We start from the raw sequence: 16160 nt of genomic DNA on the forward strand, positions 1-16160 counted from the left end.
GGGCTGTCGTATGACATTTATGTAGGAGAATAGTTAAATATGCCGTAGTCATCATCGGTTGAACTTAAACTCATCCTATAATCAAAAGGAGGTAATTAACCATAATTCATCATGTAAAGAGGATAAATGTGAACCTCATTTGGTGAGTTACCATGTAGAGTCTCTATACGTATAAAGTCAAAACTAGAAGAGGAGTCCTCATCACATGTTGTCATCCTTTGTTGTCTCCTCCCTCTATGTGGTTTTCTTATAACTTTAATGTCGAGGCTAGGCCTTTTAGAGCCATGGTTTTCATCTTATGTGCAATGTGTGAAACCAACTTCATTAGTGAATGAGCTCAATGGATGTTGACTTTGGTCTTGTTGCCCAACATTCCCTCTATCATCATTACCCTCACTTCCATTGTCACCTCCCTCTCTCGTGAACCATCATAATAGAAACTAGAAACACCAACACCACTACTTTGTCCAACACTCATAGAGTTAACATGAACACGAGAAGGATTTATTGATTGTTCCATTTCTTACTCAGATGAATCTATTGTATTTATACTGAAACTCTCATTGTGAACTTCTTCAATCAACACTTTTTCAACATCAACTCTTGAATCACAAACATGCATGACAATTTGTGGGTTAGAATTTTCGTTATTATCATCTAAGTGTACGAGTCTAACCTATTGGAACAACTGGTTATCCTCTTCTTCTCCATGGTTGGTTAAAATGTCTAATAGATCAAGGAAATCTATTTTTGCAACTTTATCATTCTTAGTCTCCATATCTCATAATTTTAGTTTCATGTTATAATAACAAAAAACTAATTATTGAAGCTTAGGGTAGGTGGGATGATTCTATTGTTTAGTGTGGATCAAAATAATGTACTCCAATTTTTCCAACATGCCGAAGATGATGCGGTTTGCGATAAAACTTTGATGGCCAACCTCCTCAATGTAAGAGTTTCATTACCATACATAAATCACCATTAAGCTAGAAATAAAGAAATGACATGAATACATGTATTAGAACATGAATGATGATGAAAGAATTGTGGTGTTAGTATTCAAATCTTGTTTTTTCACAAAAATTACTCTCTGAAAACCATTCCTATCCTTGAATTGATAGCAACTCGATCTCTAAACCCTTTCTTAGCATCTCGAAATTGTACGATCTATGTATTCAATGCAGCAACATCGAACATTTAATAAATATGAAAATAAAATGACAAATGAAATTGTAATATGAATGAATCTACAATCTAACATTGTCAAAGTTACCTCATTTCCAAATTGTTCAAAGGCTTTTGGACTAGGTTCTAATTTAGAAAATACATCATGTACAACTTGAAGTAGTTCAAGTTACGACTAACTCCATCTTTTTATTAGAACCTGGACTGAGATAGTAGGCAACAAAAGTTAAATATAGTTAGAATTTTGAGAAGAAAGTTAATATCATTCAAAATCAAAATATTATTATAGATTTATTGATAGTAATTAATAATTGAATAATAAATGGAATTATCTGTTGTATGAAGTAGATGACAAAATGTTTCATCCTAATGTTTGGTAATAACATCTAAAACCCATGAAGTACCCTTTAAAAGGTTGAGATTCTCTTTCATCATGCGAATCAACTCGCACACAAAGGGCATCATTGGAGCAACTTCTAAATCCATGATTCAAAGAACCATGTATAGTGGCTCATAAAGTTTTGAACACAATTGTCACTAGTTCCCAATAAGTGTGGTTGAACATTCTTTGTTCCACTTCTTTTCTTATTACTGTACGACTGAGTTTGTTTTCTGCCCATGCATCATTTGTGAATAATTTCTTCAAATCCACCATCTTTCTTAATAATTATCTAGGAAAATGTGGTCTGTGGTGAATCATATTACCCTTGAACATACTATGTCTCCACCATAGATCTTTCTCATATGTGCAAGTAATCAACCATGATTGTGAATGAAGTTGGTTATTTTTTTTGTTGTGCTTAACACATGTACAACATTTTTTTGTTTGCTAACATCTTCAAGCATTTAATCGATACAATGTGTTGCATATAAAGTCCAATATACTTTTTCATCAACATCTTCTCAACCTTCACAAATGCTAAACCATTATTTGTGATAATTTGAACCACATTTGTTGGGCTAACATCATAGATAACCTCTTTTATTAAACCATATATATAAATACACACACACACACACACACCTCGATTAAATGAAGATTGTGCTACCTTTAGAATGTATCATCTATTACACATGATTGTACATCCATATGTCTTCCATTTTTCTCTTTGGGTATCGACACAAGTTTCTATTTTCTTATACTTTATATCTTAGTACTTAGTCTTTATTTCATATGGATATACCCATATCTACAACACTGGCAAATAATAAAAGTGTTAAATAACCATTCAACGAAGATGGATTATGCTTGATTCTAAAGAGCTTTGATGTCAGTGTTGAGAGACAATCTTTCATTACATTTTTACATCCAATGACCTTATCATTTCACTTCTCTAATAGGTTGGATTCTATGGTGCTGCAAGACTAGGATTTATCTCACTAGACTAGCACTTGATCACAACACTTGTAAAGAAATGGTGATCCAAGACTCATACTTTCCATTTGCCTAAAAAAGAGTGTACTATTACTCTCTAAGACATTGATATTCTATTAGGCATACCAATGGATGAAGTTGTTGTCATTGATAGCACACAGAGATTAGAGACATCTTTGTTATGATTTGCTTGGAACCTTCCTTGGTTATTGAAGAGACTCCTTAGGTTGGCACCAAATGTTGATGAGGAGTTGGTGCAATATTATTGCAAGACTTACATATTGCACCTCATTGGTAGAATCCTCTTTGTAGACAAGCCGAATGATAACTTTAGTATATGCACTAACTTCTATTTTTTTTTGCTATCTATTAAAGAGATAAGTTCTACACCACATTGACATCCACTCGTATTCTATCCCAATATATGTACCACTTGGATCGATTCATGTCAAATTAGGTGAAATAATAGTTAATTAACTTTTTATGCCAAATTGTTTTTTATTATTATTATTTTTGTGTTGAATTTTAAAATTTTCTCGTCACTTTTATTTATTCTTTCAATGTAGATTATTTGGCAACCCTACACAAATGATGTCATGACTATACTCCCTAAGCATTACACTATTAGTATTGATATAATGCTTAGCAACTCCCCCTTTATATTTTTTTTTCATGTAGTAGAGTGGCATAGACTGGATAGGATATTGCAAAAACTTGGGATGCATCGGGGGATCCCCAAGTCTTCTTGAGATATAGAGTCCAGTCCAACTTACATTGGTATGATCTAAAGGGGCAATGTATTGCTAGTAGTGAAGCATTTTTGGATATGTCCATCTCTCACTCCAACTAGATCATTTTATGAGCTACTACTAAAAAAAAATAATCCTCATTCTACTAAAATCGTGTTTTAAAGATACAATTTTATTACTTTGCACTGAAATCATGCCTTATAGACACAATTTTAGAATTTTAAAACTAAAATCATGTTTCCAAAACACGATTTTAATAAAAATACACTACAATCAAAGGATAATATTTACATTTACATTGAAATTGTGTCTTTAAGACATGATTTCAAGATTTCTACATGAAAAATCGTGTTTTCAATACCTCACATTGTTTTACACTAAAAATCGTGACTTAAAGACATAATTTCAATATTTTAAACCAAAATTATGTTTTCAACATATGATTTTAATATGCATTACTTCACACTAAAGTCATAAAGACAATTTTCATGTGATGCCTTATTAGCATCCATAGATTTGAAAATATTTTTTAAAGTGTCGTATTTTGAAAAATATTCTAAAGAATTATGGTTTTTTTTTTTTTTTTAAATCTAAAGTCCACCCCACAAGAGGGGTCAGCCCAAACCCAGCCCTACGCAAAGAATACTCTCCTCTGCAAGTCCAGGGCTGCACTTCAAGTCTATGAATTGGAACTTTAAAATTCAAATCCAAATATTCCACTGTATTTTTTAAAAAAGGACACTATTTCAAAAATCCCTGACTTTAAACCTTTATTCCAAAAGTGGCCCCCAATGATTATTTACATTGGGCATAAAATTCTGCTAAAAATCAGCGCTTTATTTTGTTCGTAGGTCACTTTCACTATACCCAAACCCTAACTCATAGGATGGAATTATGTTACCACCATTTTAAGTCATGAACTGACAGCTGCCATCTGATTTCCCCTAGCCCTTTTTTTCAAAGGCTAACGTGTTGAGAGGACAACAAACAATAAAGATCACAACATAAGCCAATCCATTCTGTCCATCACCAATCACCATCTATGGTTGAAACTTTCAAACCATACATGTGATGCGTCATCATATCCTCTTATACCTTGTTTGGATTCACAAACAATGAAACGCCAAGGTTTCCCACCGTCCAAACAGTTTCCAGTTCCACCCAGAAGACGAAGAGGAAAAATCAACTTCAAAATTCGAGATAAAACAATGAAACGCCAAGGTTTCCCACCATCCAAACACTTTCCAGTTCCACCCAGAAGACGAAGAGGAAAAATCAACTTCAAAATTCGAGATAAAAACAATCGAATACAAATAATAGAAATCAAGAGATCAACGTTCTCATGCAGACAAAACCACAACAAATTAAGAACCAAACCCTAAACCAACAAACGCTTCCAAAAGAAAACAAAAAAGAAAAAAAAAAAACGAAAAAAGAAAAATGAGAGACGAGACTTAAGATTTTTACATTGAAAGAAAGAAAGAAGGAAAACTAGGGTTTTTGATTTGGAGCATGACGATGAACTAGCCTCTCATGTGTCTGACTTTGTACCACCCCTTCTTGCATGAATCTCCCACTATCTTCACGCCCTTCTTGAAGAAAGTCTTGAGCTCCCTCGCTCTTTCCTTCAGCTGCTTCTCAAACTCTGCCATCTTCTTCCTCTTCTTCTTTCTCCCCAATAACTCTCTAGGGGTCGGGGCTCTTTCTAATTAATACCAAGCTGCAACAACTTCACAGCTAAGGAGACGAGGGGGGTAGGCTTAAAAAGGGTGACCCTCGTGGGTGCAGTGGAGACGTGGCCGTTGATGATTGGTTATGTGGTCACGTTGATTGCGGGATAAGCATCAGGCCTGAGTGGCTATGATATGGCCCCATGTGGGAACATGTGGCCTTGTTTGTTTCCAACTCAAATTATCATATCATACAAGGAGAAAAAATTACTAATTCCAAGGTCTCTATAATAATAATAATAATAATTATTATTATTATTATTTATTATTATTATTTTAATATTTGTTCTAATGTATTTCAATATGTATATATAATTGATAATTTCCAAAAAATCATCTTTTGGGTCTTTATTCCTTATCTACATTTTGAAAAACAACAAAATTATCAAATATATATATATAGAGGGAGAGAGAGAGAGAGAGAGAGGCGCCAAAATAGCTTAAACTTGAATCATGCTTTCTTTATTCTTCTTTGAAACACATGTGTGGGGATCACTAAAGTGTTATATAAAGTGACTCACTAGCTGGAGTATACCATATGTGAGTCTCTCGATGCCACAATTTCAATCAAACGGTCTAATAAAATACTATATAAGATTAGAGAAGTACCTTTTCAAGTTTGAATTTCAAAGAAAAAAAAGAAGGGAAATGGTACATGGAACACAGCTAAATGTGGGTGTTGATCCAAGTAGGATACTTTGTCTTAAGGGTGGTATTAGAAGAGGGGGTGGGGCTATTGGCCTCTCTGGAAGAATTAGAGGCATTATTGTGTGTGGGTGGGTGACAGACAATGAGATGATCGGTTCGGCGCCAGGGAGGAAGACAAAAGGCACAGAAAGAGACTTGGGGGAGAGGGGAATGATTACATGGACCTTATTTCATGATTTTCATCTTCTACTCAACATTATGGTGCCTCTCCTTAAAATGGGCATGGCCCCATGTCATATGGAAGCTTCATGGGGTGCCCCACTTCCCTCATTCTATGGAACTTGATTGATGATTCCTCCTGTTTGAATATTTGTGTCATTTTGAAGGCACATGCATTTCAAAAATTTTACAGGCTGTTCTATGATGTGTAAGCGTTCAATTATATTTCTGCATTCATACTTCTAAAAATTTGGGTCATTCAAATTGGATGATTTGAAATTAGAATATCACATTTACAGGATATAAACACAATAGACAAGGGGAAAAAGGAGGACATGGTAATTTGAATTTGTTAGGTATTGTAAATGGTGCATGCATTGTGGGAGAGAATGACAAGATGAATGTGTTGTAAAGCAATATATGACATCAAAGAGCATCAATAATTGTGTACCTCTGGCCTACCCTCACCTGGGTTATGGAATCCAAGCAAAGATGATCATTATACATTCAAATCTGCATATGAGGCATTTTGAAGTGCATTTTCATCATAATATGTACAACATTTATAAGATGTGAATGCCAGTATAAGATGCCCAAAAGGGATCATGAACTTGTGTGTCATTCTCTTCCCTTCTTCCTATAATTTCAAACAAAATGGGACAAAAATTGACAATGGCTTAGGTTTAATTGTTAGGACAAAAGAGTAATTGTTAGTGTCAGGGCATTGTATAGGGAATGTATGACAATTGAAGAACTCAAGCTTCCAGTCCAACAATAAGAGCATCCGAGGACACAACCAATGATGAACAATTGTAATGAGTTCTCACCAGAGAAGTGAGCTGCAGAGAAGATGGCCGAGGTTATGATAACTGCTTGCTGCCATTTCATTGTAGAGGCAAGAGATGTCAACAGGAACCCTCTGTAAACAGTTTCCTCCAGCAGGGGAGTGACAATGCAGTAAACCAGGATGCAGGCGATTTCAGAGACATTGCTGCTTAAAAGGATCTCCTTTAGTATGGGGTTATTCACAGCCTGCAGAAAATCGGGCATAAAAGTACATCACAAGTTAGAATAGGACTCAAGTTTAGTAATACTAGGCTTCTATTGATCCATATATATCTTCCAGATGGGTCAATAAGTCATCTATAATAAGAGAAAGAAAAAAAAGAAAAGAATAGCAATAAAATGGAAAATTAACACCAAGAAGGCCAAGTTTATAGAATATCTAAAATTCTTTGAAGTTACTTCATATGGAGTAAGGTTTCAAATGTGTAAAAGAACCTTGAATGCACAATGATGTAAGTTACACATTTACACAACAGGAAATTTTTTTATAATATTCCCTTATTATTTTGGATTTGTATACCTTTTAATGTGTAAGATAGCCTTTGTATTAGAGAACAAATCTCATCCTAAAGAGCAAATTTGCCATGGAAAATCAAGTATAAAACTGAAACCATGATACATAACAAAATCATAAATCTTATCCTCTTGGTATGCACTGTGTTAGGACCAAGGCTTTAGCCCCAATTGACTGAGGAGCAACATTGTTATATGCCTAAGAATTCATCCCCAACATATGGATCCTGTGACTTGAACGCATAACCTAGGTCTAATACTTGTTAGGATTAATGAGGTCAAGTTAATCATCTTTATATAGTTCGACATCACACACATTCATACTTATCACAGGGCTTAACCATCCAGAGGCTTACAGTAGGGCTTGACCAACCCACAGCATGCCTATCTTGAGGCCTTTTACTCATCCCAAGGTTTATAATGACATCTAACCATTACAGTGGGGCTTAATCATCCATAACATGCCTATCTTGAGGCTTATAACAGGGCCTAACTATCTTTGGACTTGCACACTCATCCTAGGGTCATTTCATCAACCATGACTTTCCCAAGGAGTGGCATAATTGCATGCCTAACACAATGAATGGACTAAATTCCATATGAAATGAAAAATGTAAAGTCCTGTTTCAAATGCTATGAAAAAGACAAGGGGATTATTCAACTTCCCTAAAACATCCAAATGTAGCCTCTGCAACTTTTTTTGCTAAATATATAAGATAGTCCATACTAACCTTTTCTTCTCTAGTTCATTTCTCCAAAATTTTGACACTGGATCTATAATAAAGCACTAGGATTTAAGACTGTAAATTGTAAAAAATTCAGGCTAAGATTTAGATCATTTTGGTTAAAATGTTTGCACTGAAAGCTCAAAAGAGAATCATAGGATCCTAGTAGCTAGTACCGCCAAATCTGCATCTAATCAAGATCTTCTACATCTTAGGTTCCTGTATTTCATTGCCACACAAACCATTGAACCTAGCATCACATTCTTCTAATTAATAGTTTATCCTCAAGTCTTCGCATATTATTTCCCATGAGGAGGTTGGATTGATTACAAGAGGAAGGATTTATTCTCTGAAGCATGATTTAGTTTAGCTGAATTCATGTTAATCATGAAAGATGCCATTATCATGTCCTTGTTCAGTCCAAGAGGTGCTCAATCACATGGCTTTGTGGTTGTAAAGAAGGAAATTTTAAAACAATGACCATAGATGAGATATGATGCAATAAAGATGTTTCTTAGCAGACTAATAATCTGTTTTTTAAGGTTCCATTCTCAGCAAAGCATAGTTGCAGATAATTCCTCAAGATGCTTCAAACCATATAAAGATTAAAGAGTATCAGTAGAAAGCAAAGAGAGAAAAAAATAATAAAATCACTGTGAGGAAAGGGGGTGACAATAGAGGATACTAACTGAAAACAGAAATTTTGAAAGAAACTATGGATGGATGTGTATTTTCATCCTTGTACAAGAGGATAATTCATTGTGATAAATATAACCCATTGAGATATAAAGGGTTGAGGGGCTCATGCTGAGCCAATCCTCTTCTCTCCACATGTATTTGAATTTTATTCCAAAAATATAAATATAATAACAAGCACACGCATTCTCTAAGAAAATTGTCATAATCTGATGTAAGAAGCTTAGTCAAAGTAATATGCACCAAGATAAACTTTAATTTAACAAAGCCTTATCCAAATATTTGGAGTTAGTAGCACAATAAATTTAGTGTGACAAAAACTGACAGTAGCATAGTGAAAGCAGATGAGTTCATCAAACCAACCTTGGGCCCAATTAATATGTCAGCAACAAGTGATGTAAGAAAAACCAACAAAACAAGAAACCCAAAACCAATTGCTGAAGCCAACAACCAATTCCTCCTTGTTGATAACTGGTCACCTCTAAAGACAGAAAATCTATAGCCTGGCTTAGCAGTATAATTCAGAAGAAGAAGGGCCCCAATGAGCTCTAAAGTTTGTAATGTGAGAATTGATAATGCCTGCACTCAAAAGAAAGAAAATAGTTCTTACACATTTACATGCAACTTGAAATCACAAATTCAAAAAGCAAATCCATTTATAACACAGTTCATAAGGAAGGACAATCTTTGGATTTTTAGGGGGATAACTAAAATTGAGAACATATGTTTGCTTAATCATGAGCTAGAGGGTACAACATATAGTTTTCACCCACAAACATGGAAGTCTCAAGTCATACAAGGAAACCTCATAAATCCTCCATCACACAGAGTATGCTCTATTTTCAGTAACGTTGGCAATTAATATATTCAAAATGAAGTTAACACAGAGTGGCACAACCAAAAGCTGGCTCAGTAATAAAGCAAATGATTTCATACACTCAGTAAGTTGTGAATTTTAGTGGCATCATCGATGCATCATTGCATTGGTCAAAGCCATAGTTTGTCAGGAGCTCACGTATAATAACATGTGATGAGCACAAGACTCTTATTTGGATCGACCACCAATTGATTCTAAGACATCATCCCACAGAGTAGACAAAGTGTATTAGAAGTTGTACCTGATTATATTTGTGAAATGGGTTGGATTGTGTTTCTATCAAACAGATCATTAGGCTCACCTAAGTGCAAATGCACAATTCGAGGAGAACCCAAATACTGATCAGATCATCCCTAAATCAGAAAAAGCAAATGCCTTACCAATTTAGTTCTCACCATCTTCACATGATACACAAAAATTGTAAGCTGTTTTTCTTTTACCATCTTGAGGAGCTGGCACACAAGTTATTTTATCTCATTTCTCTCCATATCTTCCCTGAGAGTTTATGGTACTAGAGACATTCCTCCTCCTCTCTCCATCATGTGACATCTCTAATGCTAGTGTGATGCAAAACCCACCCTCTCCCCTCCATCTCCCTCCCAAATAACATCTTTTAACCCCTATTTCTCCACAGTGCTAACAAGATCTTTTAGGGGAAAAGTGGGTGAAACTTCTTCTGTCAACTCCAATAGAAAGGCAGCATGGTTTCCTTAATATGCAGTATACACATACAAAGTACAACTTATCAACATTGACCATAAAGATTGAGAAATTCACTCACCTCTGTCTGCGGATCAATAACAGGTTGATGCAATATTTGAGCAACCACAGACAAGCCTCCAAAGCTAAATGGAATGTGCAAACTGAAAAAGTAGAATGCCATTGTACTCCAAATGCTCCCACTGTCCCATGGAATATCCGATCCCAGGACTGAGAATCCCTCCTACTCGTAATCAATAAAATCCCATTTCAAAATCACAAGATCCTTTTATTTCTCTCAAGAGACTTGGGCTGTGTTTGATTCCCCAGAATGAGGTTTCATTGGGAGTTCCAGTTCTGCGGGGTTCAAAAATCTTGCTTCTAATTTTCTTTTTGTCCTTCATTACATTAGAATTTGTGCTGTGAAGTTGAGGGTTCGCGGAATTGAAATTCAATTCATTATTCATTGGTATGATTCCACAGAACAACCAAACACAGCCCTCAATCAGCCATCCGAAAACATGCTTTGAGATAAAACTAAAAGTGAAAAATAAGCGAGGCATACCTCAGAAGAAATCTTATTGGGGTTTTCATTTTTGATGCAATAACACCTGAAAGAAGCTTTGAAGCTGAAACTGGAGTTGAATGTGAAGGAACGGAGACCTTTCAGCGGTTTGTTAACATGCCCACTAAATTTGGGGCATAAAGTAGCAGATATTGGAGGCCAGTGGGCCACTATCATTTTTCTTCTCCCCTCCGTTCTGTAAGCCTACCTACTCCCTCTATGTCGGGCTTTCATGGGGTTTGAGCATGAATTCAGTAAACGAGGAAATGTGGCTCACTGGTAAGATCCATCCGGGTTCTACAAACCTGGTTCGCGTTTTGGGTTTCAGTCAAGCAGAAAAAAAGGCAAAGGGATTTTTATTTATTTATTTAATTTTTAATGTTCCTTTAATCATATATATATATATATATATATTATTTCATTTTTTTCTATCTTTTCAATTTCTACTAATTTTAAATGTTAAAACCCTATAAAATTTATGGTTTAACAGTTAAAATCTATGATTATGAAGTCAAATAAATATATGCTTTTTACTGGTCAAATAAATTGTTATACTAAAATCATTAATTGATCATAATACCATTTGTAATGACTTGCTTTCAAATCATATAAATATTATTTTGACTTTAGACAACTTAAAAGTGTATAATATTAAAAGGAGTCTACGTATATATAATATAAAAATTTGTCTTATTTAACATAAGATATATCATATGTTCACTCAATGTTAATATTGGATTGATATGAGTTGTTTTCACTTCTTTTTAAAAAATAATTATATAAATATAAATATAAATTAAAAATTAATATTAAATATAAAAATTATTTTAAAATATAAAAAACAAGTTAAAAACTTTTTGGTCTCAAATAAACTTTTTTCCTTCAAAACTTTAAGAATTGTTTTTGAAAACACTTCCTATAATTAGCCTTGTATTTTCAAAGTAGCCGTTTTTCGGTCCACACGAAAAAAATCTCCTCTTGGCTAAATTGTATGCCAAGCCTGCTCATCTTCCTCCTCCTGCCTTTCTTCAACGGGCCTGCACCTGGTTTCATACGCCTGAGCATACAAAATGATTTTGAACATTTATAATTAATTTAATTTGAAAAAAAAACTTGTACTTCTTAAAATTTACAAAGGACAATTTTTTTTTTTTTTAAAGTGATCTTTGAGGATACGAATTGTGCCTCTACTTTAATATAAAAGTTCTGATTTTCATTTTATATAAAAATTTCGATTTTTTAAAAACAAAAAACCAGGAAATGTATACAACCAAACCATAAGGTTAGTGGCGGAGCTAAAAAAAAAAAAGTTAAGGAGTAAGAATATTAATCTATTTTCAATAGGGGCCAAAAAAAGGCAAAAATGAATTGGATAGGTTAATAGTAAATTGTGTTTCCTCATAGACCAAAGAATACGAAGGTAGTAGGGGGCATTTCCCGCCCCTCAAATAAAAAAATAGCCGAGATCGTGCGGGTACGTAGGGTCCGAGGACCCTCCGTGCAGGATGCATGTGCGAACGCGACACGCATTAAGGAATTCTGGCCCAATCAGCCCGACGCTTAACTCAAATGGGCTTAGGCCCCATGGGCGCGCGAGACTCTTCCGTACCTCTTCACAAGCTCATTAGGCTAAGCAAATGGGTTAGTTTAGTTAATAAACCATTACGTGTTCCAAACCCTGTAAAGGTGTTCCTCTTTTTCCTACGACAAGCCAAAAAAAAAAAAAATACTTTTCGCATTGACACTCTCCCTACAAAGTCCACGCAAAGTAGATCTTAAGCCAAGCCTCCTCCATCTGCCTTCTTCGAGATTCCGGCACCTGATTTCATACACCTGAACACATATTTTCACATGGGGCGACTTGATATTCAGATAGAAATAGAGAGACAGTCGAGGTGGATTCCTACAAACGGGAGAATCCAAAGGTTGCAGACGATAGCGTTATCCAACTCTGATGCCTCGATTCCTAATGTAAAAGAGTGGAGGCAACCCAGAGCTGATAGGCCACATAATCACATGGACCTTCAATTGTATAGGGCAGCAACAGAAGCTGATGTTGATGGCTTCCTTAATGTGCTGGAGCGAGTCTCAACAGAGAAGAACCTCACCCTTGCTTCCATTTTTGATCAAGTAACTCCCTTAAAGAATACATTGCTTCATGTTGCCGCCGCCTCTGGAAATTTAGAGATAGTGGCGCTGATAGTTTACAGGTATCCATGGCTTGCTACCAAGACAAACTCAAATGGCGATACTGCTCTGCATCTGGCTGCAAAAGCTGGAGATGAACTTACCTTGTCGGTTATAGTCCAGCTTCTGACGAGTGATGTCCATTCCCAATCTTCTGGCTACAGCAGGGTGTGGGTGAAGGAGGTAGAAGATGACGATCTGCCATTCAGGAAACGCAATAAGCAAGGAAATACTGCATTGCATGAAGCCTTGATAAATGGCCATCAATGGGTGGCCTTGAATTTGTTTGGGTCAGATCCCCAAGTGGTGTTCTATCTAAACAGGGAAGGGAAGTCTCCCTTGTACCTCGCTGCAGAAGCTGGGTACGATTCATGTGTTTTGGCGATGCTCAAAGTTCCAGTTGGCAGTGAGAATCCCAACACAAGGCTCAAAGGGAAGTCACCAATTCATGCTGCAACTAGAGAGAGGCAGTCAGGTATTTCCATCCCTGATTTTATTTTATGTATTTATTTTTGGGACGGTAATGGTTCTGCGTTCACATACCTCACACAGGGTTAATACCATCTACTAAAATTCCCTTCTTTACTTTCCCCTCTATAATGGTTTTTCTCAAAAAGAAAAATCTTTGTCTATTATATCCCCTCTCTAGGTAGTTGCGTAATGTAGGATGTGAACTTTTAGCTTGTATTGCATTTAACTCCTCTTTCAAAATTGTTGCCTGGGCTTCTAGATGTCTAGGTAATTAGGTAAACTCTTTTCCAGTTGTGTCACGAATTACAATAGGGAGGTCTGATTATCAGTTTCAGTTTCAGGAAAAAAAAATTGGCTTCACCCCACCTAATGAGTGCTGTCAGCGAGAGGAATTTAAGATACCATATACCAGTGGCGAGCCAGCACTTTACATTAGTGGGCAACTTTGGGGGCACCTGCCCACTGGGCCCTAGCTAGCTCCACCCCTGCCATATATATTCATTTCATCATGATATTGCCTAATGTTTTTATGAGTATCAATAAAAAGAATGAAGTATATAATACCACATATGTAGAGCTCCCAACCATTTTAACTATATTTTGAAATGCCAGGTGTCTTAGATATCATGTTGAAGAAAGACCCAAGTATGATCTATTCGAGAGATGAAGAAGGGAGGACTCCACTTCACTATGCAGCATCCATAGGTCACCTTAAAGGGGTCCATTACTTGTTAGGCAAATATGCTCTAGGAGCTGTTGAAAGGGATAACAGTGGCTTCTTTCCCATTCATATGGCTTCTATTAAAGGTCATGTTGACGTAATCAGGGAGCTACTTCGACACTGCCCGGATCCCAGAGAGCTGCTCAGTGATAATGGCCAAAATATTCTTCATGTTGCAGCCATTAATGGTAAATATGAAGTAGTCAGCTGCATTCTCAAAACTCCTGAGCTTGGGAAACTTATAAATGAGAAAGATAAAGTTGGAAACACACCCCTGCATTTAGCCACCATGCACTGGCACCCCATGATTGTCAGTGCTCTAACTGGGGATGAAAGGGTGGACTTGAAGTTGTTGAACAATGAAGGATTGACTGCCTTTGATGCTGCTGAGTACTACATGGAAACACTTGCCCCTTATCACAAGGTATGCGCTTAAAGGAAATAGTAATTACTCTTTATTGCAACCTTTGATGATTAGGATGATTCGAACTTGAACTTGAACTTGTCTTTCCACCCTGCAGAGGCTAACATGGACTGCATTGAGAGTGGCGGGTGCACCGCGAGCTACTTGCCCCAAACCTCTCAAAGCAATTGGGCAATCTTCTGTGCAGGTGGAGCCACCCAAGATGGATATTTACAGGGACAGAGTGAACACCCTTTTGTTGGTGGCTACCCTAGTTGCCACGGTATCCTTTGCAGCTGGTTTTACAGTCCCTGGTGGATATAACAACTCTGAGCCAGACCAGGGGATGGCAACCATGCTAAGACACAAGAAGTTCCAAGTATTCATTTTCTGTGACATGATAGCAATGTATAGCTCCATCATTGTTGCAATCTCCCTCATTTGGGCACAGTTGTGTGACCTCAGGTTGGTGCTTACTGCCCTTAGAGTGGCATTGCCACTATTGGGAGTTTCTCTTGCAACAATGTCTTTAGCATTCATGGCTGGTGTCTCTCTTGTCGTGAGCAACCTCAATTGGCTTTCCAATACTGTCCTAATCACGGGCTTCCTTTTCCTCATCATTCTCGTGATACTCTTCTTTCCACTTTGCTCCCCAACCTCATCAAGAAACTACATCTTGCGCCGCATCTCTTTCATTTCCTTCCACCTGATGATGCTGGTGACAGGAAGTTACAATACTGATGGCAATTTGGAATGTGAAGCCTGCATCTCCTAGCTACGATTGGAACTCCTGCATGATTTTGAGAGCCTAAGATCCACTGCGCAAGGAGCATTGGCTACACCAGTTAGCTTGACTGACTTGTAATTTTCATATTAGAATATTTTTTTTCCATCTGTTTCTTATGGCTGGTATCAGTACATTTAGAATGTCATTCGATAGTGATTTTACGAAGTGTTTCTAATATTTTCAACACTCAAAATTTTTTTATTTTTCAAGTATTAAAAATGTTAAAATACTTCCTAAAATCACTACCAAACACATTCTTAATTTCTTTAACTGATTTTTCATGAGTTTTTATTATGATAAAGTAGTTTCATTTTGTTAATTGTTAGGGCTTTTACAATTGTTTGAAGCTTTGATTTGAAGTTTGAAGTGTTTGGTGGCATGTGAACTTTACTTGAATGCATGTGATTGAAAGAAGAAAAATGGGAGAAAGCTTGTTAGGCATTTTACGATGACCTCCAGGCATCCAAGTTGCTTAGATTCAATCTTCACATTTCACGCCTCTGTTTGTCTGCTAAGAAAAACTGAAAACTCAAGGGGAAAAAAGGGAAAAGAGAACTGCAATCTTGGATATTAATATTGAATTAGACATTATTAATCAAAAAGCATGCACAGTACTGGCATTGAGGGGGTGACCAAACTCTCGTCACACTCTTCTTCTTGCAGTAGTCAAGACAGTTTGGAAGAGTGAGTCTATTTGTAACATTAAGAGTAAGAAACACTTCCTAGAAATATTGAAAGAATGATTTTTTATTTATTTTTTATTA

The 16160-nt window shown here is 36.2% G+C and overlaps 2 protein-coding genes across 3 annotated transcripts; one reads left to right on the plus strand and one right to left on the minus strand.

Moving 5' to 3' along the window:
* Positions 1–4573: 4573 nt before the first annotated feature.
* LOC100265959 (uncharacterized) lies at positions 4574–11187 on the minus strand. 2 transcript variants are annotated; one of them, XM_002273768.4, is made up of 4 exons: positions 10828–11185; positions 10345–10506; positions 9050–9265; positions 4574–6938 (listed from the first exon to the last, which is right to left on the minus strand). In XM_002273768.4, the coding sequence occupies exons 1-4, from the start codon at positions 11002–11004 to the stop codon at positions 6597–6599; spliced, it is 897 nt and encodes a 298-aa protein (XP_002273804.1). In that variant the 5' UTR covers positions 11005–11185; the 3' UTR covers positions 4574–6596. The 2 variants fall into 2 exon arrangements, with proteins under 2 accessions (XP_002273804.1, XP_010656965.1); XM_010658663.3 differs by lacking the exon at positions 10345–10506 and having other exon boundaries at positions 10828–11187.
* A 1345-nt stretch (positions 11188–12532) lies between these two features.
* Positions 12533–15666, plus strand: LOC100243645 (protein ACCELERATED CELL DEATH 6). Its single transcript, XM_002273737.4, has 3 exons — positions 12533–13489; positions 14098–14630; positions 14728–15666. Exons 1-3 carry the CDS (start codon positions 12679–12681, stop codon positions 15382–15384), a joined length of 2001 nt encoding a protein of 666 aa, XP_002273773.1. The 5' UTR covers positions 12533–12678; the 3' UTR covers positions 15385–15666.
* Positions 15667–16160: the final 494 nt, after the last annotated feature.

The sequence above is a fragment of the Vitis vinifera genome, chromosome 12, assembly GCF_030704535.1.
Source record: "Vitis vinifera cultivar Pinot Noir 40024 chromosome 12, ASM3070453v1".
Taxonomy (NCBI): Eukaryota; Viridiplantae; Streptophyta; class Magnoliopsida; order Vitales; family Vitaceae; genus Vitis; species Vitis vinifera.

Bases quoted from the DNA above. Each gene is read 5' to 3' on its own strand.
- LOC100265959 (XM_002273768.4), bottom strand. From the start codon at position 11,004: ATGATAGTGGCCCACTGGCCTCCAATATCTGCTACTTTATGCCCCAAA. The intron at 9,266-10,344 runs GTGAGTGAATTT...TTTTGAGTGCAG, and splicing joins TTATTGATCCGCAGACAGAG to GCATTATCAATTCTCACATT. The intron at 6,939-9,049 runs GTTGGTTTGATG...GATTTTCTGCAG, and splicing joins ACATATTAATTGGGCCCAAG to GCTGTGAATAACCCCATACT.
- LOC100243645 (XM_002273737.4), top strand. From the start codon at position 12,679: ATGGGGCGACTTGATATTCAGATAGAAATAGAGAGACAGTCGAGGTGG. The intron at 13,490-14,097 runs GTATTTCCATCC...TTGAAATGCCAG, and splicing joins AACTAGAGAGAGGCAGTCAG to GTGTCTTAGATATCATGTTG. The intron at 14,631-14,727 runs GTATGCGCTTAA...TCCACCCTGCAG, and splicing joins CACTTGCCCCTTATCACAAG to AGGCTAACATGGACTGCATT.